General features: G+C 38.4%; 1 protein-coding gene across 3 annotated transcripts in view; it reads right to left on the reverse strand.

Moving 5' to 3' along the window:
- The window catches only part of FOCAD (focadhesin), a 96,557-nt gene that overhangs the window by 20,921 nt on the left and 50,328 nt on the right, over window positions 1-25,308 (reverse strand). For all 3 annotated transcript variants that reach the window (XM_032095771.1, XM_032095770.1, XM_032095773.1), the window contains 12 exons: window positions 22,670-22,804; window positions 22,241-22,291; window positions 20,483-20,566; window positions 18,890-19,022; window positions 15,981-16,169; window positions 15,625-15,746; window positions 8,016-8,108; window positions 5,984-6,072; window positions 3,880-3,921; window positions 2,465-2,573; window positions 1,841-1,957; window positions 1,254-1,492 (listed from right to left, as the gene is read on the reverse strand). In XM_032095771.1, coding sequence (XP_031951662.1) covers window positions 1,254-1,492; window positions 1,841-1,957; window positions 2,465-2,573; window positions 3,880-3,921; window positions 5,984-6,072; window positions 8,016-8,108; window positions 15,625-15,746; window positions 15,981-16,169; window positions 18,890-19,022; window positions 20,483-20,566; window positions 22,241-22,291; window positions 22,670-22,804 — 1,403 coding nt within the window. The remainder of the gene's footprint in view (window positions 1-1,253; window positions 1,493-1,840; window positions 1,958-2,464; window positions 2,574-3,879; window positions 3,922-5,983; window positions 6,073-8,015; window positions 8,109-15,624; window positions 15,747-15,980; window positions 16,170-18,889; window positions 19,023-20,482; window positions 20,567-22,240; window positions 22,292-22,669; window positions 22,805-25,308) is intronic.

Raw genomic sequence — 25,308 nt, forward strand, 5'->3', positions numbered from 1 at the left:
AAAAAAAGAAGCATTTACATCTCACTCCAAATATATCATAGGGACTCCCCTCTTATAAAACATGTACACCATTTTCATAATGTACAGGACATCTTTAATGGAAACTAACTCTGTGATCTGATATTAGCTATAGCTACATCCCTATGAGTTTTGATTTGTTGCAAGACAATACTTTGAAGAATGTATAAGATTACGCTTTCAAATTATGCAGGGCAGTGAAAGAGTAAAACTAGTCTGCAAGAAATGGTTACATAAATGTATTCACTTAACACCCTCGACCACACAAAAACCCCCCCCACAACCCCCCAAAATACAGATTCACATACTCCAAAACATTGGGCTGATGTAACTTCACTCTCTTTAAGAGACTTTTAATACTTGTGTGTAGCTCAGTTGTCCCACTGACTGAACATCCAGAAGTAGACCATTCCTAAATTACGTGGCTGAGTCAGTGGCAGCAAGGCATCAAGACACCAAAGCACGAAGATTAGAACTCAGCAGTGCTTCAGTTTTAACAAAACCAGGTGCCTTGGAAACATTAGCTTCACCAAACAACTGCCAATCAAATCTCTTTGGTACCTGTGCTTGTGTACTAACTAAACATTTATTATGGGTATATAGGAAGACAAAATCCCTAGCAGTCAAGAAACTGGAGGAGTATAAAGCCAAACCTACCTCTTAATTTCTCTGGAATCACCAGAAATTTGCAACTGAGGCCAACCTTTCTGAAAAGGAGGCATTTTCTAACAACTTCAGAACACCTCTGTGCTGCAAACATAGCTGTAACAGCATGCTTTAAAGACAGCCCATTACTCACTCTACTTCCATTGTAGCTCCATCCTCACATGTGTAACTCACATGATGTAAGTGAACACTATCCAGTGTCCAGAGCACCACTTACAAAGCAACCAATGACGACTGTGAATTATTTTACAATTATGTCTTCTAGTGTAACTAGTCCCTTTTAGAAGAGCCACGTGTTGCTCTTCTAGCTGACTGCTTTGCACTTTGTACTTGAGGATATTATGAAAATTAGTCATCCTGAAAGAATGACAGAATACCTAGGATAGCTCTGGAGGGGGCTAAAGTGTGGGGGAAGACTGATAATAGGAGACACCTTTTAAGAAACATTACAAAGCCCCTCAAGAATCATTTGCCTGCAACTTGTAAATACTTTAATTCCTCAGAGCTTAAGGCCACATGCAGAAAAAGGAAGTTATTTGCATAGCAACATTAAATATGGTACTTCTTACCTGACTTTTTCTTCATACAAACGTGAGATGAACATCCCCAAACCAAGACCCATGTGGATTTGAACAGCTTGAGACTCATCAGCATTTGGTTTCCCAGGTAACCTGTCAGTAAGCATACTCAGGACCTCCTCAATCTTCTCCTTACATGATACAATGAAAATTGGCACCAGGAGAGACAAAGCTGTGGCTGCACAGGATCGAGCTATAATACTAGCAGTATTTTCACCTGAATAGGATTTCTAGAAAAACAGAAAAGAGAGTATTTCGTATTTCTTTTTCTCTTACTCTTTTCCAGGCAGTAACACTCAGCACTTCAGGAGTTAAAAATGAACACCTATAAAGCAAAGAGGAACACAGATGTATTGCAATCTTACATTCCTTGCATGTTGCTTTTACCATTTTGGTAATAAAGACAAAAATTTAAAGCAAACACAAATATAAAAAGAACAATAGAAAGAAAAGTTTTGATTTTCCCCTATTCCAACTACCACAGCTCAAACAGAACCAGGAAACTTCATTATTAGAACTCCAGGTATGAAATACAGGTATGAAATATGTTCCCTTGCCTGTAATACCACAGCACATACCTGATAGAACCAAGGGAAGACCTGACCTTTAGGTTGGTAGCGGCTATTCACAATACTCAAGAGGGTCTCTGTGACCATGGAAATCCAGTGTTTCATAGGAATAAAATCAGGTTCAGTCTGCAAAAATCAAATCCAAATAGTCATTATTTTTTCTTAAATCAAGTTTTATCTTAACAGAAGCTCAGCTGCTGATGTTCCAGCTGTGATCCATCATGAATGAGATTATTTTGTCATTCCTATGTACTGTAAGTAGCATCATTTACTTGCCAATGCTGACTCTCCAGACACTACTTTTGATCAAGCACTGTTCAGTGGAGCCAAAAATCATGAAATCATGAAAAAACAGTTTGGCTGGCTTTCAGTGTCCATAAAGTGACCTCTATCTCATCTGTCAAAACCATCAAATAAATGAGTTAGTCATTATGCTTCTTGTGACAATGCCCATACACACACTACCTGTTTCTGTATAGATCACAGCATCTGACAGATGGCATTCACTGAGTGTGGTGAAATTTGACCTTGAAAATGAAAGGTACTTCACATCCACTTACCAGCCCCCCAAACACCTGGTCATATTACTTCTCTGTATTCCACAAGAGAAGGGACTCTCCTAGATTCACTCACCTCAGGCACTCCTTCAGTGTCTGAGGAAAGGCTGCTTTCGTATTTGGCTACAGCAACAGCAAGGCCAGTTAAAGCAAAAATAGAGTTTCCTTTCACCACTGGGCTGTCTCTGAACATAAAAAGGCAAACAGTTAAGAAACATAATAGAGATGCCGGCAACAAAACATGTATCTCAAAGCAGAAAAGTTATGCTACAGGTGATCCAGGAGGGAAGGCCTTTGCACCTAGCAACTTCACTGGGCTCTCTTCTAGCTCAGCAGAAACCTGTTACATTTCGTCTTCAGGAATTAAAGAACAGAGAAGAGAAGTGTTTTGGTCTTTTTTTTCTTGTCTGTCTTTTATATAAAGGCCAGCACACACAAAATTGTATAAAAGCAGAAGCTTCCTTCCACTATAATTAGGACTGTTACCCTGCGAGCAAGTAGCACTTATAGAAATGCAGCAGTTGGTCTTAGCTAGTACCATCTCCATAGAGGACAAAACAAAAATATCTTCAAATGGAGAATGCTAGAGAGGCAGATGCCACTTCATTGCAACAGCATCACATGATTTAGCAGAGCAGCCATTATTGAAGTATCATCTTAAAAAAAGTTTTTAATTATTTCCTTGCACTAGGAAACCACTAATATCATGGAAAATGATAAGTTTCAAAGAGTGCTAACTTCTATGACAGCACAAACCTCTAAGGAAATCCAGAAAGAAGACCTGCCACTGACAGAAAAGAAGGAGAATATAGCTGTGTTCAGCTGCATATAAGGAAGTATGTTGATATTCTAGCATTCCTAGAAAAACATACTGGAATATAATCCTGATGGAACTCTCTTAAGTTGTTTTACAAAAGCAGCTGAACAATAAAACTGTATTAGACCACTTACAGACCAACAGACTGTTTGCATCAGTCTTCCATTTCTAAAAATTTCCTTGACTGCTGCTGTAAAAATATACCTACACTGCCAATCTGGCATTTATTCCAGATCCAAAGATGTCATTATCACAGTAAAAATAACTTCTGGATTTCTATTTTGCTTTTTAAAACAAGATACATGAGTCTTAGTGGAATGTCATCATTTAGAACAGTGAAACTATCTCCTTTCAGATAAGAGATACTTACAAATAATTACAACAAGGTATTTAGTTAAGTTCTTTGAAGTCTCTCAGTATCTCTTGCCTTCAATAATTTCCTAATTTACGCATGGAACCTTTGCTGATTTGATCATCAACTTCTAAAAGGCTACATTTCATGATGTACCTCAGAGAGAAACTTCTAAATCTACACACTTATGAAACCTGGATGCTTTAAATTTAATGAAGGTAAAAATCATCATCTTGACAAGACCTAGGAGGAAAAAGAGCAGTGTCCCTCTATTGAAAATATGGGAAAAAACCATCATCTATAGTAATTTAGCAGTTCTTACTTGGAAGCACCTTTGATAACATCAGTCAACATATCTCTGACCCTGCAAGAGAATAGAAAGAATTTACCCCATGTTCATTATAGAATAGCATGAGCTCAGCTAAATACCTCTTAAGCCTTACATGTGTCCATTTTAGGTTAACAACTGTATCAGCCTATCAGAAGACTTAGTGCAAAATAATTACAAGCATTTCATCTGTAAAAATATCTATGTACCACCCTAAGTTCCTTCATGCTTATGTGCACTCCCAGTGTTTTATAAAGGGCTTTTATTTGACTTAATATCACTTTTTGTAAAATGCTGGTTTTCATGCAAGAGCCATAAATTTGATTTTTGAGCATATCAAACACGTAAGTTTCATTATACTGTGGTATGTTCTAGCATAATGAAATCTGAATGTTTTGTAATGCACAAGCATTACAATTTATTCAACACTTACTATATTTCTGGAAACCATTATGGGCAGTTATGCTATTAAGTGGTATAGTAACCTGAATCAATAAAGCCATAGGAGTGGTTACAATTTCTTCCACATTATTGTAGTTTATTTATAATAGGCTACTTGTTTTCAATTGTTTCGGTTTGCATTCATATCAGGACCGAAGCAGAGATGCAATCGATCTCCTACATTGACAAGTGTGGATGAGGAGAGAGATCCTTTATTCTAGAACATACAATTCTATCATGGTCATCAATGTCATTCTACAGAAAAAGACAACTTTAGACTGTCTCCTAAAACAGGACTGTATGTTGTAAGACTGAGTTACACTCAAGCTTTCAAACAAAGCTCCCCAGATTTTCCTTCATAACCACACTGCTTTTTTACACAGTTTCAAACCCACCACACTAGAATCATTTACAGCTTGGTAAATACCAATGCAAAATTACACAGTACTTACACAACAATAGATTAACACAAAATTTTGTACCATGTTGTCCACAATTAGGTTGAACCCAGTGAGCAACAAAAATGCTTACTGGCTACTGAAGTTAGAGCCCTGAGGAACCAAGCAAATAATTGGGAACTGGAAAAGAAAGCTACTGCTGGGCTCCAGTTCACTTACTGCTTTGATTTCTTTCCTGATAAACGGAATTCTGTTCATTTTTGACATAGCTTACATTATCACAATTTAGGAAATATAGACCAGAAATTTTTTTAGGAGAAACCTACAAAAGCAGCATTGTTATAGGCCCTTTTATACCCTATCAAGAAAGGGATCAGTCATTAATAAAGGATCTTTTCTACAACACTGTATCGTTCTGGATCTTACAATGAAAGCCTCTATTCCCGAATTAGCTGGAATAAAACAGACACAAATTTTGAATTCCTCTAGAGTGGGACTTAGTAACACACCTTTTTGACTGAAACAGACAAAAGGCATTTTGGCTTTGTACATACGTTACTTCCAATGCACTTATGAACAGGCACAGAAACAGATATTTATACTCTCCATGGATAGGTAGGTTTTTTTCTTGTGAATCCTCCCACTTCCCACCTTCTTCTCCTGGCCATGCACATACACAACTAAATCCTGACAGATTGAGAGACACTTCTCCCCTGAATGAACAGAATTAGTGGAGGATATGGATCAGGGTGTGCATCATGTGTTTGCTTTTAAACAACATCCTCACTCCCAATAACGCAAACTTATGGTATGAAGTGGGGTGTGTCAGTCCACCGTGACATCAGATTGTGACCTGCATTTCTTTCATCTAGGCATTTTCAGTGAGACAGCTCAATAAACTCTCAAGAAGTAAATTTTTATCTTTGCATAACCCTTCTCCTTTAACATGTTACAAAACCCGCAAATACTTCTTCACTCTTCCCAGCTGCTCACCCTACACAGTTTTCAGGCTCCACAGAGGAGAACGTGTGCATCCATGCATACGGAAATCCTTACAGTTACCCAACAGTCTTTCTCTTCACTCCCCACTCCTGCCATGGTCACTATACCTGGTGGTTTCTTGTTGGTTTTTTTGGTTTTTTTTCATTAGTGCTCATACAGTCTTTGAACTTGCAAAATTAAAGGCTTTAAAACCTTGCCCTCCTCTGTCCCATCACTTGCCATTTCAAGTGATCAGGAGCACACAGGCACTTCCTTACCATAGCCAGGCTGTAAATTGTTTGTACTGCACCTCTTCAGGATCCTCTTTACCATGTTTTAACTGCATCTCCAGCTCTGCCTGCCTTCCCTGCGGAATTGCAGAATAAGTCAGAAGTCGATCTTACATCATAAGATTTCTAAAATCATAGGATTTCTTCAGAGAATACTCAGGTAACACATGTAGCCCTCAACCTAAGGCCTAGTTCATAAGTGACCTTGACTACTTCGCATATGGGATCCCACTGTAATTTATAATATATTAAGTAGAAGAATCCATAATTTTTTATTCTAAGTAAGAAAAACAAACTGGAGATGGCATGAACAACCACAAATACTGAGGCATCTATCTAGTACATGTAGAGCCAAGTTCCCTTGGGAAGGGCTACAACTAGCAGGGAGTGAGCTTTAGAAGCCTGCTAGCCAAAATGGATTCTAACAGCAAAACATCACTGTCTTGATGCTCTACTTAAAGCAGTAAACTCCTCCTCCTTTTCCTTTACGTAACTCTGACCTCCCTGTGATTTCCTACACCATTCTTTCTGTACATTTAAAGAGGTGACACAGATTGTGCCCTCTATCATGTTAAAACATACGTCACACATATGTTATCTAAACATATCTAAAGCACCTTTGTTTCAACATTCCGTCTCCAATAGAACTATAACTTAACTTGTTTAGGTTGTCAATTACTGCTCCTTAGCAGATTATTATGCCTTAAGGGAAAAAAATACAGGCACATATGCTGTGTTCTTCTGGTATTGAATGCTTGTAGTTTGGATGTACATACCAATCAGAAAATACAACACAGTGCATCTTCAAAGTCCAGGTCTCACTCAAAAAGTAACCCTCCACAGAGATTAGAGGAGTATATACAACACACTGACTAAAAAGAAAGCAGTATAGCAGTTCAGAAATACTGAACTATGTACTACTGAACTATGAGACTACTCATCTTATACTGTAGTCTCTTTTGGCCACCTCAGATGAAATGTACTACAAAAGCATAAGGAGTAAGTAACAAGCAACAAACATAGGCTCTACTGTCCTGTAAAATGGCAAGAAATCCTACAGATCTTTCAGAAAAAGTCTGGTAAATGCTAAGCTTCTTGTGAAATCTCGGAAGGGAAGCAAAAGAGAAAAGGAATTAAATGCAAGCAACAATGTCCCCCAAGACCTAAAGCTGCAATGTGAATAGCTGATGCCTGTTTTAGAATGGGGCTGGCTTGGTTTCAGATCTTGCGTTTTGTTGACAGTCAAGATAAAAGTAGTTCTGAAAATGTGAGAGAAGCATGTATTTTGCTGCACAGCAAAACAAGGCACAGTCAAAGCTTCTAGAATTTGTTCAGCAACCTGAGCTGCTTGTGCTGAAAACAGCTGAGATGGCCTGGAAATACAAACAAATAAGCCCTTCTAGTAATACAAAGAGAGCATTCTGGAAGGCAGCTATTTGCGAAACCTTTTTTAGATAATTTTCCTCTTGAAAACCAGATGATACTACATCGGTCTAGATATCATGTCAGCTAACCTAGTGAAAGAGAGAACTTAAGATATTTCCTAATCATTAGACAGGGTTGAAAAAATTGTGAGGAGCCTCTTACAGTGTGGCAGGATTACATGCTGATTAAGGGCAATTCTTTTTAATGAATCATCCCTCAATAGCTTCTGTCTCCTTTGTGGTACTACTATTACGAAGTTCCTACCCAAGCAATAGATTAGAGCTCTAGCTAAAATTTAATCTTCTAAAAATTCTCAAAATTGACACATTCTGCAAGCTGATACATGAACAAACCTGCATGAACCTGAACTGCAAATAGAAGCTGCACTTCTACAAAGTACCCCAGATTGTGCTGTCACTAACTGAAGACACATTTTTATTTCTATTTCCTTTTTACAAATGTTATAGTTAAGCACCTTAAGCTTTACTTTTGTTTTATGTTTTGTAACTTGCATGAGTGTTCTTGCTGGTAAAATTAAAACCCATACCTCTTGAATAGGCATTAATGTCCACGATATTATATACCTCAAAATTACCTGCAGGATTGCACTGTAGGTCCGACTCATAAATCCTAACCAGGACTGTGGCAGCAGTATGGAGTGGTGCCATTCAGAAGGCTGAATATTAACCTGTGCAACACACCAGAAAGGTTAGAATCAATTACATTAAGTCTAACATATGCAGAATCTACGTTCTCCAGTCTATGATTTGCAGACAAACATTCACTCATTTCCACAGGCCATTACACGTTGCTGTAGGAAACTAAAATGATAACATACTTTATTCTCCTTTCTGATTTTAGCCACACCAAGTTACTGTCAACTTCGTTACCCAGGCCAGTCAAAAGTGGTTGCTTCAGGTAGTGCAACAAATAATTGATCCCAGAGAGACAGTGGAACCATGTATGGCAATAAGCACAACACTTAGCAGCACTAGCAAATGTTTCTTCATAGTTGGTGAAGATCTTAGATGTTTCTAAAAGCAGAATTGTTAACCAACATAAATAACTGACCTCCCCTTGTATCATTACTTTCCTGAGTCTTCCTGCTTATTCATCTCTATTTTATGCCCCTAATGATCTACACAAAGCAGTCAGTATTCTTTCTTTACTTGGATTTTATAACAAAAAACAAAGGACTGTGCTAAAGCTTCATGCTCACTGCTTTCAGTGAACCTGAAAGACTTGTGAATAAGTACTAATACATCTATACAAATAAAAACATTCTAAAAGTCAATCAAAAAAGACGACATACTCCATCCCACAAACAATACAAATATGCCCAGTAAAAAAAGGAAATACTATCTTAATAATGACTCATTAACACTACTCCTTCCTTTTTAGTCAAAATTATATTCACACCCCCCTTTCATCTGCTCATCAATTCCTCCAGAAGTTGCCTGCAGCAATTCCAGTCTTCCCCATAGCCTCTACTCTGAAACTGTTTCAGACATGTGCATTACACTATTTAGATTTCTGCTGGTCAACAGACAGCTAAACAAGAGCCAGTGTGTGCCCAGGTGGCCAAGAAGGCCAACAGCATCCTGGCCTGGATCAGCAATAGAGCGGCCAGCATGAACAGGGCAGTGATTGTCTCTGTGTCCTTGGCACTGCGGACACCACACCTAGAATCCTGTCTTAATTTCTGGGCCCCTCACTTCAGGAAGGACACTGAGCTGCTGGAGTGTCCAGAGGACCACACTGATGGTAAAGCATCTGGAGCACAAGTCCTGTAAGAATCGGCTGACGGAGCTGAGGCTGTTTAGCCTGAAGAAAAGGAGGATCATTGCTCTCCACCTGAATGGAGGGGGCAGCTAGGTGGGGGTCAGCCTCTTCTCCCAGACAATTAGTGACAGGACAAGAGTACATAGTTCAAACTGTGCCAGGGAAGGCTCAGGCTGGACATCGGGATGAATTTCTTCATATAAAGACCTGTTAAGCGTTGGAATGGACTGTCCAGAGAGGTGGTGTATTCAGCATCCCTGGAGGTGTTCAAGAAACAACTGGACGTGGCACTTAGTGCCATGGTCTATCTGAGAAGGTAGTGACTGGTCAAAGATTGGACCCAATGTGGTCTTCTACAACCTAAATGATTCGGTGTATCAGGTTTAACTAGTCTCCTAGTGAGTTGTGAAGTTCATCACGTAATCCACATTTGTGCAAGACAACAAAAGCAGGCCTGCAAAATACTGCAGGTGTTCATGCAGGAATTAATTACAAAGCTTTAGGTGTCTTGTGACATTTAAAGCATCTGGACAATACGGTCTATCAGGAACACCTAAAACGTGCAGATGTGTTTGATGACAACAAAACTGCTCAGGTTCTTTTCGTTAATTAACTTCCTTCATGGCAGTAAACGTTTTGCATGTATGTGGAATGTGAGAAAAGCAAGAGGGAACTGAACATCTTCACATAAAAAGAACACTCAGAATTCATCTACAACTGAAAATGATGGGACATAGTGCTGAGGATTTTCATATAAGCAGTACTGCGACCTGCTATTCCAGTACAGGAAACCAGTAGCCTTTACTTGTCATCTATCACTGGATACAAAGGGTAACAACAACTACACTAAGTGTTTGTTAATTAATACCAGCAACCACAGGCAAAGGTGGTAAGTGAAGTTCAGACTTTTTTTTGAGTGCACAGTTTATGTGCAAGAAAATATTGGCTGGGTGGGGAGGGGCAGGGAATGAGGCTTAAGGGAACGGTGAACCAAGGGTGAGTGCTTGTGTAACATTGCCACACTGATACAGGGAGTTTCTTAGGAACATCACTTGGCCAGACCAAGCTGCCAAGCAGTTTTTAAGGAAGATCTGCAACCTGGTATCTGAGGCAGTAAGAAAAGGCATAAACTTGGAGCTAGTAACCTGAGCCTGTTGACTGATGCTTAAGAAGGATATGTCTGCCTGAAAAGACACAAAATCATAGACCATGTTGGTCAAAATGCAAGACAGGTAACGCTGGCAAACCACAGGAAGTACTACTCCTGTATGTGTTTGGGACAATACCCTTGTGTCAGTGAAGTGTTAGGCATATTTTTGAATACCCTGCTCACATATGGGACATATAAAGTGCCACCTCAGTGATTTCATAAATAAGGCTAGCATTACATATCTGTATCAATGAAATAGTGAAACAGAATCTCTTTTAATTTTAAATTTTGCTTAGAGGATCCTTTTAACATACTTGCATGCATATACTTCCAAATCCACCACCTAACATTCCTTTGTGAAAAAAAAAATCATCTTTCTCTAAGGCACAGTAGACTGAGGAAAAGAAAAACAAAAATCTGTCAGAAACTTATTTCTGAATACTGTTTCATCACTGAAGGAAATACACTCAGTAAATTCAGTAGCAGAAACCAGTTACTAGTTCATAGTTTGCGCTGGTTTTCTGAACTACACCCATCTAGGCACAGAAGAATACACTACAATGAATTCTGCTCCAGAAAATCCAATTATCATCTCAAGATACTTCACATACAAGGTTTGAATAAGCTCTTGAGTATCTTGGTTACATCAAAAGCAAACCAGGAAAGAAAAGCACAGAAGGAGCTTTTCACTTTACTTTTCAAAGATGCACATCATCACAGCACATCTAATTGAACACACTTAAAAAATACGCAGGAAATGCTTCTCCCATGAGTATACAGAGTGTCTAACATGAGTATTACTTGTAGGGAAGTATTTAATACTGCGTAACTCACCTCTGCAACTCAGCTTTGCAATTGTGCCTGTAAATATGACTCATGAATAGGAAAAAGTAACTTGTGCTATTTCCAACACATAGAAAGTGCTTGAATATTGAGAAACATGCAAAGGCAAGACCATTCTCCATTTAAAAAAAACCCTACAAATTGCACCAGTTCTGAGTGACAAAGCCACCATCTACCACACTGGTCTGCCACTAGCAGTCTGCCTCTGTGCTTTTTGCATGCAGGATGAAAGGTCCTCTTCACCTCCACTAAAGAACAAAAAGACGGATAGCTAGCTGAAAGCCTAATAACTTTAACCCAAAACATACACAAACAGAACCATCAAAACATATGGTACACGATGTGAACACATATGACTATTCATCCTCAGTCATTTTCAAAACAGATTAAGTGAATCTGGTAAGAAATTATTCCTATGAATTTCCACGAAGTATTACTTGCAAAACCTGAAAGAGTCACAGGTAATATCTGGGGACTTCTTGTAAAGTGTGATCCAGGTAGCCGTAGGAAAAAACAAAACCCACGGTCTATACTAACTTCTGACCACTGTGACATCAGTAACTTACATGTCCCCTCAGAGAGAGGTTGACAAGCTCTGTTTAATAATCAAATAGCACATCCCCATTTCTGGGGGAATGATGATCTTCCTCTTTCAGCTCACCAGTGACCACTGAAGAGCAATACGGCCAGCATTTGAAACATACCACAGTTTATTGAACCTATTTTCTTTTTCCTGTGAAATAACCGTTCAAACAACATCAAAAAACCCCTTCGGCATCTTAGTCTGATCCTGATGACAGGTATCACATATGCATCCAATTCCTCAGCTAGAATAGCACCTAGGTGATAGAATAACTCTGGCCCATTAGGGTTGAATAGTAAATTTTCTTTTTGCTGCTGTTAGATTTGAATGGCAGCTAAACCCAGATACTTGTTATTTGTATGTTTTTAAGACTTTTCAATATACAAGAAGAAAATCTTTCCTCTGCATACAAACCTCATATAACTCTTTTTTTTTAGTAGTAGAATATCAGGCATCACAGTTTCACACATAAAGAATCTCATAAAAACGAAACAGGTATTTTCAAGCCCCTCACCTTGCCCCAGCTGCCAAAATCTAAGTGCAAGAATGGCAACTATGCATGCACAGATACAGATGGATATACAACCTGTAGGTTCATATTTTATAGCTGTGAGCATAGGTCAAACTACTGAAGGCATAAAGATGTTATTATCCCAGTATGGTAGTGACTGCTTAGTCCTAACTAAGAATATGCCAACTGCTGGAGATTTTTCGAGGTAAAATAAATAGATGCCTGCTACCTCTAATTAATTGTATTTTCTTGATGTTTACATCAACCTCAGACTTTATTCAGAGCTGGATGCAGACCTCAATGCTCCAAAGGCAACTCCAAGACTTTTTAACAGAACACTCCTTACTTAAAAAGTCACTATAAGGATTAACCCCTACAACATCTCCCCTCTCCCAAAATAAAAAGAAGTCAAAGCAGTAGCAAGGAAGTGTCATTCTGGTAATTTAAATCCCTAAAACACCTGTTTAGTGTGCTGTGTTGAACTGTGATGCAATGACTTTACAAAAACACATTAATTCCTACAGCCACTGCAAGAATAAGATGGATCTAGATCCTACTAACCCAATTTTCTTCAACCAATTTGGCAGTTTTATAGCTTAGGCTCCCTGTCTTTACCGTTAAACTCTGTTGCCTAGAAGAACATTGAGGACCAAACGAACATTAAGGCATGAAATTTAGTTTGATGAGCCCAGGGACTCACTTCTCATCTAGCCAAAGGCCCAAACACCTTTTTTCTGACCACCCTAACTCCAACTGTCTCTATGAACAAAGGGAAAAAGGCAAGAAAAAACTTTTGACTCTTGAAGCAGTGTGAACTGAAAACAGAAATACTGATTTTTTTATCAAAAATTCATAGTTACTGTAGATTTTCACTAAAAGGGTGCAGTTAGCATTGTCTGAAGGTATTTTGTGTTTAGATTTAAAATATAAACATATTTGGATTTATTTTTAGTTTTACTACACCTTGAATCAATCCACTTGGTAAAGTCCTGAGATACTTGGTAAAATATTTCTGTCTCCAGTCATTCCTTTTATTCACTAACTTGATCCAGTTCACCACATTCCCCACAATAAACCCCCCCATGTTTTGTCTAGCAAACCATTTTAAGGTTGTATTTCTAGGAAGGTAGCTTGTTCACACAAGAAGAGTCAATTTTCAATGTGCTTCTGGATTTTATAATGATTGCTAGTACATACAAGTATTTATTTTACCAGAGATTTTATTCGATGCTTTAGAGCAGCAGGCAAGTGTTTAAAACATAGTTCAGAACTGATCTTCAGCCCACTATAATTTGACTCATATAAAACTTTCACACATGCCTTTTATGACAGTGTAATTAAACATGTTTTTCTTCAGAACCTCTGCCACTGAACCCAAGTCTCTCTGTTGAAGCAATTACATACAGTGCAGAGCCTTCCTTTCTGGATACTATGGAAACTTATGCCTCATTCATAACTCATTACTCTACATCTGTTCCTCTGACATATGAAATATCCCTGTGGACTTTCCCTGGTGCTCCCCACTGGAGCTTCCAAAGAGTTAGAAAACATTCATGAATTTACACTCCTGTGATAATGAGGGGTATTATCTCCCAGTTTCTGCTTTCATTCTTTAGCAGCAAAGATGTCAAGATGGAAAACATCTATTAAATTTGCATACATGGTCAGGTATTTTGAGATCAGTGTATAAGGGTGGGTTTTTAAAATTCTTCTAGTTTGAGAGAAGAATTTGACATCTGAAGCATTTCATAATTCCATAGACACTGACTTCATGATACAGAGCCAGGGATGGATTTCTATACCCCAGTCCAATTGGTGCAGACTGGCTTTCATCCTTGTACATCTGCCCTAACTTCTGCTGGCATCCATGTGGTGTGTCTGCGGCCACAAGACATGATTATTATTTTTTCCGTCCTTTCAGTACTGAAGAACCAAAGTGATTAAGATGTTATATGGAAAGCAGAAGTTGTATGTGTATGCTAGCACATGGAAGTGTTTGAGAGATGATATAGAGCCAGAAGACTCTACTAGCCAGAAAAAGCCAACTTCAGCATGGCACACACTTACATCATTTGACTGGAAACTTCAGGCAAACTACGCTGCAGACAGGTTTGCTAGAGAGAGAACTGGTTTGCTTGCTCCAGAAAGACTGAGGGAGTTAACCAGTACAAACACAGTGTGAACATGCTGAAGCAGGACCTGAGAGCAAAGCCTAGAGGGAGCCATGCGGATGCATCACAGGATCAGAATGTAGTCCCCATCCATGACGCATGCCTCTGTTCTAGTGTCAGACTTTCAGTTTGTACACAGAAAACGCTCCAAACCCTGCACACGCAACCTTCCCACTCAAACCTTGTGCTATAGTTATTTCATCACTGAAAGTGTTTGATATCAGTGATTTTAGTAGCATTACAGCAGAACTTCACAGCAGATATGCCTCACATCTGTTGGGCGAGGGTCACAAAACAAAATCAGGACCCAGATCACGCCCTCAGATGCATGTAAGTAGCCTCTACAGAAACACAAAATGACTGTATTAATAGGATTATTTTATGAACTTTTGAAGAGTTTAATGCACTTTCACATGTATTAAAAGCTGCTCCCATTGGCATAAAATTGGGAAAGGAACACGTATTTCCCTGGATCCAGTTGAACTACTTTTTTTTTTTTTTACTGTTGTCCAAAATTTTCAAAGATGAACTTTGATACTAATCATAAAAGTACCATAATTCAAAATTCTCTGACAGACCTCATTGCAAGCACCTTATTTTCCATAATAATTAAATGAGGGCTTATTTCATGCCACTTTTCCAAAACCACACCAAAGGTAATGGCATGGTTTTGGTGGTACAAGCCCAATAGGTCAGGGAGCTGAAACATTTAAGAGACAGAATAAAATGTCAAGTCTTAGCAAGGTGTAGATATTGTTTTCCCACAGAGCCTCATCACTGTTCAGGCCTGCCATTCATCTACAACTGGTTACACGAGAGGTATCAGGCACATATATATAGCAGTCAACAAGGCACGAAAAGGCAGAGGTCACCTTCTGTTTGTTCTTCTGATTTTCAGAAGAGGGATTTCGGCAGTGAACTCTTAAAAAAAAAGTATTTACATGTTCAGTTTAAGTTAGTGAGGTTGGGTGACCATGGTGGTAGGCTGATGATTAGACTTGATGATTCTATGATTCTAGCTGTCCCTCACAACAACTTCAGTTAATTATGATACATTCATACATGCTATCGCTAGCTGCTACCAACACCCAATGAGCATAAACAAATGAGACAGTAAAGTAGGGAAGGAGGTGTAATACTCCCAAAAAGTGAAGAAGAACTTACCTCATGAAGGAGGGCAACCAACATTTGCTGGAAATTGCGGCCCCTGCTGGCCAGAAATCGATTAATAGGCTTGCCATCCCTGCCCATGTGGACTGGGAGGTCGAAACACAGCAACATGCCAGCTTGAAAGAGGGAGGGAAGGGGAACAGAAAGGTCAATGCCAACACTCACTCAGAGTCAAGGGAGAACCCAAAGCAAAGTAAGGCTAACTTAATAAAGCCAACAATTCAAAAGAATATGCAAGCACATTTAAGTGGCATAAAACATCATTTCTTAAGTTGATTCAACTTCAGATTCACAGGTATCTTTGGGTCAAAACATACATACTTGTGTACTTGAAGAAAGTGACAGCCTACCTGCAAGGCCTGGTGTCATGCCTGGTTGCTTGTTCCTCTCATACATTTTCAGCAAGAAATTTGGAACACCTGCCACTGTCTTCCCCTGGTCCAAGCGTGTGGTCCCTCCTCTCAAGGCAGAATGATACACAGCACGGGGCATGTTGGTCATCTCCTGTTTCACAAGTGATGTTGCAAACTCTTCAAAAGCTTGACAAAGTGCAGTGCAATGAAGGGAGAAGAAAGGGAATGTGAGAGTCTGATGACTGAGAGACAAAACTAACCCTGGAAAACCCAGAATGACACCAGTACTTCTTTCCCACTTCGTAGAGGAGCAGCAGTCTAAATCTGATGTTGTAGCATGGGAAGGAAGGAAGGACATCTCTATCTGGAGATTCCCATCTGAAGTGGGAAACAGCATTACTGAAAATCATGGAAACTTGCTAAAAAAAAGAAACGTGAGGAAGTTCCAGTATAAAGCTACTTTATTCAAAACTGACATGAGTATATTTAAAGTTGGAAAGACATATAGCCTTCCTTAAGTATTCCATGAGCTGTTGATTGCCTTCTTTGACCGCTACAAAAGTAACAGTAACAGCATCACATGCTGACAGAAGGACACAGAGTACCAGTCTCAATCACATTTCTGTAGCATGTCAGGAAGGGCACCTGCATCCTGCGACTTTTTTCCTCCACCTGTAATGCCAATATCCTTCAAATTCCTTCAAATGAAACCCACAGAATGCAGTCAGCAATTTTCACTGCAGTGATATAGGCAGAAACTCTAAGTCTTTGTCTTCAACCCTCAACACTTCTGTTTTGTTGGAAGAGTAGGTATTGATGTGAAAACACTCTCCATCTACCTGCTCTACACTTTTTATAAAAGCTTTTTTGTTTAGGGTGGCTACAACAATAGGGAAGAAATCTGCTGAAGGAGGGAGCTATTTCTCTGCTGGAAACCATTCACAATGACAGAGACCCCTTATCCCGGCTGTCATATTTCTGCATTTGCTGGTTATGCCAAAAGACAGAAATATAAGCCATTCGGAAGCAATTCTTCAGGCAGGGGACAAGCTAAGGCTCTAGACTGACAAGTGTAATTCAAACTACGAAATCTGGATAAATTTAGCGAAACAACTAGATGTGCAGCAAACACTACAAATACGGTATTTCAGTGCTTGAAATCAATTTGAGGGTAAACAAAGAACTAGCATCACATGAACAATATTTTTATTATTATTATCATTGTTGTTACTATCGTTATTATCATTATCATCACCTCCTTTGCACTAAGGATACTACCACTATTACTAACAGCAACAACAACAACGATATCAAGCTTATAGTTCTTTTTATGAATTATTTTTCACTCTCTGAATTACCAGGTCTGAGAAAAGTCTCAGGCATCCATAATGAAACATCATTAAAATAAAAAAATAAGGCTGGCATACCCTTTCTGATATCCTGGGAATCTAATACTTACAAACAATATGAAAACTGATGTGACAAATCAATTTTAAAGGAGTTTGAACAAAATACTACCTAAAGTTCCACCTTCCAACGCTTCATGTAAGTAGTTACACATTAATCATCCCAGTAACATGTACCACCAGAATTCCAGCAAATGAGATGAAACAGATTCAGCTCCTATAGAACAGAGACTCTGTGGCTTTTGGCCTGTCTTGAACATTGCCTCATTAATACAGTTTCATACTCTTTTGGTGAAGCAATTAACTCGAACAACCACTCCAGCCAGTCACTAAAGCTTTTGCTCAAGTGTTCTGGACTCTGCGTTAACTAATAATGTCAGAAGACACCTCTGAGGGAGCAACTTCTGTGAATGCTTGGATTCAAGTATGTTTTCATACCAGTCTGTGGTTGCTGCATCTCTGAATTCAGTCTGTTCACTTTTAATTCCATTTTGGTTTCTCATCTTCCTAGAAGGTTGGCTATCTCAGCATTCATTACACAGATTGGGTTTTCTGTCAAAATACATCACTCTCTTTCATTGAACTAAATTACGTCATTCTCCCTTACAAAGCTTCCAGGATTTAATAATTAAGACTCTCTAGGTTAGGCTGCACTTACTCCAGATGCCAATGCATGCAGAGTTTGACAAACGGATTTTTTTAGAAGCCCCCACCAGGGGAAGATACTACAAAACACTACCTACTATCTCACGGCAATGTTTACAGGCTGCAATCACACATCAAGATCCCATGTATTCTACAAAGAATGAAATAACAATGTCTATGTCCTGGCACAATATCTCAAATCTTGTAACTGTAAGTTAAACAGCATTTCTGCAAGTAATCAAGTGAAAGGCAAAAATCTCAAATACTGAAGGTAAATCAACTGCAGAGGTTTCAGAACAAGTGTATCAACCAGAGATTATCTGTTGAAGCATACTTCAGTATCAATATGCATCACTACAATTACACATTAAGCATAGCACTGATACCTTAATTAAGCAGACTTTGTGTACAGCATTGTTTTCATACCATTAATACTCTGTTTACAAAACAATAAATACTGAATTTATTTTACTTCAATCTGTCCTGGGCTAAAATACAGAGTTGTCTTTAGAAACATCTGTTCAGTCCTCCCTACTGAAGTCACACTGTGATGAAACAGTGAGTACTTGAAATAAATAATAACAAACTGGCTTTCCCTTTAGGACAGGCAAAGAATTTTTAATTATCAACATTTTTTCCCACCATCATGACCTATGTCCCACCATCTTCCTAGAAACGGGCTGCGGGCTTTATTTTCCTCTGAACTTTTACTTTACATTTTTTCCCATAATTAGTTAAGGAAAAAATCACAGGCTGCACTTTAACATGACACTCCATTATAAAACAGACACGTATCTGTACAGTCACTGTGATTACATATTTGCAAAGTAACCTCAAATACTGGATATATTATACCTCCTAAAACAGCAGCTGGTGTTAGAGACAACAGCTTGATATATGAAGAACCTGGAACAAATAGATTTGCTTCCTGATCCTCTTCATCTTCATTCATGTCCATCTCTTCCAGTGAGTCAACTTCTGGTCGTGCCTGGAAGATTTTAAAAAAATTAAATGTCAGCATAAAAATTCCAAATCCTCATTACCAGTCATGATTCCAAGTGTCAAAAATACCAACAAAATATGAAAAGTTCTCCATTTCATTATTTTCACTCCATTTCATAAACTTGAAGCTGAATGAATAAAAGCTTTTCTTCTACCTGACTGAAAGGCAACACTGGTTCATAAAAATCACAGTAAAATTAATCCTGACATTTACAGCTGAACGAATATTCATAAAACTTTACTTTCATCCTGATTCTTCTTCAGTTTAACAATGTCTTATACTGGCAGTTTAATATAAATAGAACATTTTTCCTACACATTACTTTTACATATTAGTTCTTGGAATTTGAAAAACTGCAACATATTTACATTGCTTTCAATTAAAACGTATTTACTCATTTTCTGTAAAGTACTGCACCAGTTACAATATGACTGTAAAGTAACCGCACCACTAATACACAACTATGTACTACTGTGAAAGATTTAGTCTTGCAGCAGAGTTTATACATTTCCCTTATTCTATCTTGTGGTCTTCTATGTAAAACACATTTTTCATTTGTCAGGTTTACGCTGAACTCTTTTCACTGATTCATATAAAGTATGCTTTTTAATTTTAAAGTTGCATATTCCAGCCTTTTCATAACAGCCAGTTACAACACACAAATGAAGCCTATCTTACAATAAAGAGGTAAATAAAACCTTTACTATAAAGCCGTAAGATTCATTATGCCATAAAGTACCAATGGACTACTGAGTACTGCCTAGTGTCTCATACAATGTAAAAAAAAAAGTCACACAGATGACCTTATGTTCATCTCCTTGTACTCTTCCATTTCGTTAGAGTCAACTAATCAGAAGCTTCAGCTTTTAACAGCCCTCTGCATGCTTAAAAAGCTTTTTAGTAAGTACCTCAACTCCTTTTAACTGCCTTTATTGATAAAAAAGTAAAATGTTATGCTGTAAAATTCACAACAAAAACACAAGAAAACCTTTCAGCTTAACTCCAAAAATTGCCCCTACTTTTCAACCTGACTTGGCTGTCTTTTGGGAACAAAAGCACTATCCATGAGTGTGACTGCAATGGAAGAAACAGCCATCACAAGAGCTGCTTAGTGTCAAGACTCAATTGCAAGCACTAACAGAAGAGCATAAAATGCAAATCAGCTGCCCAAAAAAACACTGCTAATTTAATAACAACATAAGAAAAACTACCTTTTGACTGCTTAGCCCTAAGTTTCATTTGTGCCTTTCCCTGCTCGTAAGACTTAGTTATGCCAATCACACATGACATAATCTCAGGTCACCAGCAGGACCTTGTATTCCTTCAGGAGGCTCCTGGTTTTCTGGCAGACAAGGCACAAGATGGTTATATCCTTTCAAGAGGATATAACCCATGTCAGATGGAAATGTCAGATGTGCTTACTATCAAACATATAACATGGCTACCTGTCCAGGAAGATGAAGAATTGTATGTTCTTCAGAGCCAAACGATGAGAGTGATTTATAGGCTGAAATGGCTACAAGGGCATCCTACAAAATTAACAGGAAAAAAAAGGAAATCACAAACACAGCATATAGTATTGCTACCTACTGGAAACTCCACATACAAAGAGCTTACCAAGTAACTACTGAATGCTGAAAAAGAGTTTAACAATATTTTCCTAAGGCACACTCTCAATTGCTTACTTTTTATACACACAATGCAAAGGAGCAAGACCAATTATCTAGGCTTGATACCAAGCACTCTGAGGGTACTTTAGGTAGAAATATCCAAGCTATGAGAATAATGTTGACAACATATTGATGTTTTAGCTGTTGCTAAGAAGTGCTTACTCTAAATCAAAGACTTTTCAGCTTCCTGTGCCAGTAAGCAGGTGCACAACATGCTCAGAGGGAGCACAGCCAAGACAGATGACCTCAACTGACCAAAGGGATATTCCACATCATAGAACTTTATGCCTAGTATATAAACCCAGGGAAGTTGGCCAGACGGTACCCATTACTGCTCAGAGATGGACTGGGCATCCCTCAGTGGGTGGTGAGTAATTGTATTGTGCATCACCTGTTTATAATTGAGTTTTATTCCTCTTTGTCGTTTTGTTATATCCCTTTTCATTACAATTATTATTGTTATTATTATTGCACAGTCACTTTATTTCATTTATTAACCTGTTCTTGTCTCAACCCATGCGGTTTACCTTTTTCCAGTACTCCTCCCCATCCCACCACAAGGATGGCTGCATGGTACTTAGTTGTCACCTGGGGTTAACCATGGGGCTAAAATAGACCGACAGAAGTCTTAGTCTTAAACTAAAATACGCTACTTCCACCAGCCCCATGGTGATGATAGTCCAACATTCCCACTGCATTACAATGCTCCACAAATGAATTGAGTTAGCTGTGATAGCAGCATCTTTGTCAAGAATGCTTCACCATGTCAAGGCTGAAATCTTCCAGAGGAAGTTAAACTAGTTTCACAGAATCACAGAATATGCTCAGTTGGAATACGTTGAGATCCACAAAGATCATCAAGTCCCATTTCTGGCCCTGCACAGGACAACCCCAAGAGTCACACCATGTGCCTGAGAGCATTGTCCAAATGCTTCTTGAACTCTGTCAGGCTGGTGCTGTGACCACTGCCCTGGGGAGCCTGTTCCAGTGCCCAATCACCCTCTAGGGGAAGAACCATTTCCTAATATCCATCCTAAACCTCCCCTGACACAGCTTCAGGCCATTCCCTCACTGGTCACCACAGAGAAGAGATCAGTGCCTGCCCCTCCTCTTTCCCTTGTGATGACGCTGCAGACTGAGATGAGGTCTGTCCTCAGTCTCCTCTTCTCCAGGCTGAACAGAACAAGTGACCTCAGCTGCCCCTCAAGGCCCTTCACCATCTTTGTGACCGTTCTTTGGATGTTCTCAAGCAGTTTAAAATCTTTCTCATATTGTGGTGCCCAAAACTGCCCCCAGGACTTGAGGTGAGGTCATACTAGTGCAGAGTTTGTTTCGTAATTCTCCTTGGAAATGGCAGAAGTTACTTCAGTTACCACGTTTCATGTGTAGTACATTGCCTCAGAAACAGTGTTAAGCAACAAGAACAAAACCCTATTAGAAAATGAGATTACTGACACTGTCTTGACAGAAAAGTACAAAACTTAATATCCCTTACTGACATCAGAAATCAACATTTTCAATTGTATCACTTACCTTGTTCTGTGTATTGCTCCAAAGAAAGCTGATAACTTGAGCTTTGAATTTCTACAAAAGCAAAGGAAATACGCATTTATGTTTTCTTTGACCAAATAAGCAGCTGAAATAGAGGCAGTTACCTGAAACAACTTATTGCCACATCAACATACATTGAGTTAGGAAAGTGGAATGGGTGCAGCTTTGAACTCCATCCACATGTCCTCGCATTCTGTGAGAGTGATACCATGGATTAGCCTCGCACTAGAATTTCCCACCTATCTCCCAGGATTCACTAATGCAAGTGAAAATTGTGAAACTATAAACGTGCATTTGACTAATCTGAACTAGGTAGTGGGTGCAATTTTATCAAAATCAAGCAGGCGCTTGTAGAAGTTATATACAAATGTATACTAAAAGAAAGACTCACCTTACTCCATAAGTACCTACCTCAAATTCATTTGTATTCACTGTTAATGAGGGAACCAGGGAAAACAATTCATTCAGTGCTTTTAAAATGAGGGGTCTTGTATCACAACTCAGCTTTGGTGACAGAGCATTCCATGTAGAACGGATACAAACAACCTGGAAGCAAAGTGGGAAGCATCCTTACTAACAGCTATCCCAACTTCACTTAAACAATGTTTCTTTCCAGTGCTTGTCCTTGCTCTTCCTTCTTGAGAACAGGAATTAATATATGGTTCATAAACAGTAAAAAAGAAAGCATGTTGAAAATTCACTAGTATATCAACTGACATAACACAGTAATACTGCACAGTACTTCACCAGGGAAAGCAACTACCAGTAGGAATAAATAGCACACTGTTAGCAATACACAAAGCTGTACATCTCTCTTCATACCACATCAGTGCTCTACTTAACTTCGTCAAATTAGCTAAAAAGCAAGCTGTCTCAGGGAATTCAACAGGAAGAAAGCAGAGGGAGTCACCAAGGAATCTATTTTTGCTGGTAACCCTCCAAAACAAAATGCCTTTAATACTTAAAATCAATCAAAACCAAAAAAATTTGCAGAACAAATGCAAAACACAAAAGTTCAGGAATCCAGAAACCGTTGGAAACTGTCAAACTACAATAAATACTAAACACTAATACCTAATACTGAACACATTTACACTGTAACTAGAGCACAACAGGATGCATAACTGGTCTTCCAGGATACATAATTTCCTTCCTGGAAACAACAGTTTCCAGGTAACCAGAGAAACAGTTCTCTTGGTAACCAGCCATGTATTTTCCTGAAAACTTAAGTAATTCCAGTGCAGTATTTCATCAAACCTTAATGTTGCTACCTGTGGAGAACTTAATATTTCAGAATTTTGCCACCATATCTAAAATAATTCTGTCTATAATAATCTGTTGTTACCATTTGTCTTTCAGATTTCAGGCTCCACTTCAAAAAAAAGGAGTACAAAATAGGAAAAAATACAAACCAAATAAACAACAAAAAACCCCAACAAACAAAACCAAAAACCCCAAGAAACTACAACTCTATTCACCCTACTCCACCCTCCCCACAGAACCACAACACAAAGAAAAACCCCAAACCCCAAACCATGTATGCTTAGAACCAAAGTCTAGACGAAAATTTAAAAATAGCAATGGCAAAGGAAAGTATAATTTTCAGCCTTCTAAAGGGAAAAACTGCAAATCAGGACTTTGAATAATCTGAGAAAATTCCAGGAAAAGGTCTTTCAGGCATAAAAAATTACAACAAAGAAACAGAAAATGAAGACATTGAGAAACACAAATTCACCTATGTAATGAAATCAAATAAAGGCATGTTTATGAAGATATTCCCCAAAGGCATTAAGAAAGGTAGTTTTAGTATTATTCTGCACTGAAAAACCAGAATATTTGGTAACACTGAATGCAGATAATTGCCAAATTAAGCAGTCACTTCAGTGAGTGTAAAACACATATCAGGGTGCAGTTTAAAAATCCAAAGATGTATTTCGAGTTGAATCCATTTCAGGAATAGCAAACCCATGAGTGTGCTTCTATGGTAACAACCACTGATGGCTAGAAAGACCTCATCTGATAACATTCCAAGGGAAAATGATACCTTTCTTTCCATTCTTTCAAAACAGACCATTTGCAAGAATAAGAAAAAAGGTCTTCCAGCATTCAGAAAGGCAGACATATCTATTAGAACTGGAAGTTCCTCCTCAGCTATCTAGAAATAGTAAATTTGTAATGAGTTAGTTGTCTGGAAAACACAACATGTATTAATATGTAGAGAAAAGAAGTTGTGCATTTGTGGAATTGGATACCGTAATTTACGAAGACTAACAAATCATTAGCTAGCCAAGCATGTTTAATTTCATTCTTTCCTATAGTAACACACATATTCTCCAACTTCAGCTAAGAGGTGAAAAAAGGCCTTAAAAATGGCCAGCATTCTAACAGAAGTTTCAGATTTAGCTTAGGACTATAGAATTCCTTTTCAAAAGGTATTTCCTCGACTTGCAACATAACAGCTGTCCTACAAAAAACTCCTACCAAATGACATACTATAAACCGGAACAGGGGGATGGGAACAGTGGGGAAACTGGTACTTTACACACCATAAAACCCACAGTAAACAAAAAAAGGTTATAAAAGCAGTAATAACCTTGACATGATGTCTTCCTGGAGGAATGGGCAACTGTGATAAATATCTTATGATGAAGTTTATCTGCTAGTCATGAATCCCCAAGGAAAAGCTCTGTGATTCCATAGACACTGTTAAGCTTGACAAAGCTGTCCTCTGAAAATGCAAAATATTCTAGAAAACTAGCAAGATAAGAGAACTTTACAAAACTGGTATGCCAATTACTGTCTGAAAAAAAAGGATCGGTGCTATTCAGAAAACGTGTTTACAGATCTAGACATACTAGTGTCATACTTTGGTAAAAGTTCTTAAGTCTGTTTTCATTTTTTGTTGTGTGGGTTTTTTTCATTCTGGTTTGTTCCAATTAATACATCATTGTCATCTGGAGACATTAACAACCACACAGCACTTTTGGTACAATGCTTTTTAGTTTACATTTATGTTTTCTTGTTATTTTTAAAATTTATTTTAAAATAGC

Source organism: Corvus moneduloides, chromosome Z, assembly GCF_009650955.1.
Source record: "Corvus moneduloides isolate bCorMon1 chromosome Z, bCorMon1.pri, whole genome shotgun sequence".
Taxonomy (NCBI): Eukaryota; Metazoa; Chordata; class Aves; order Passeriformes; family Corvidae; genus Corvus; species Corvus moneduloides.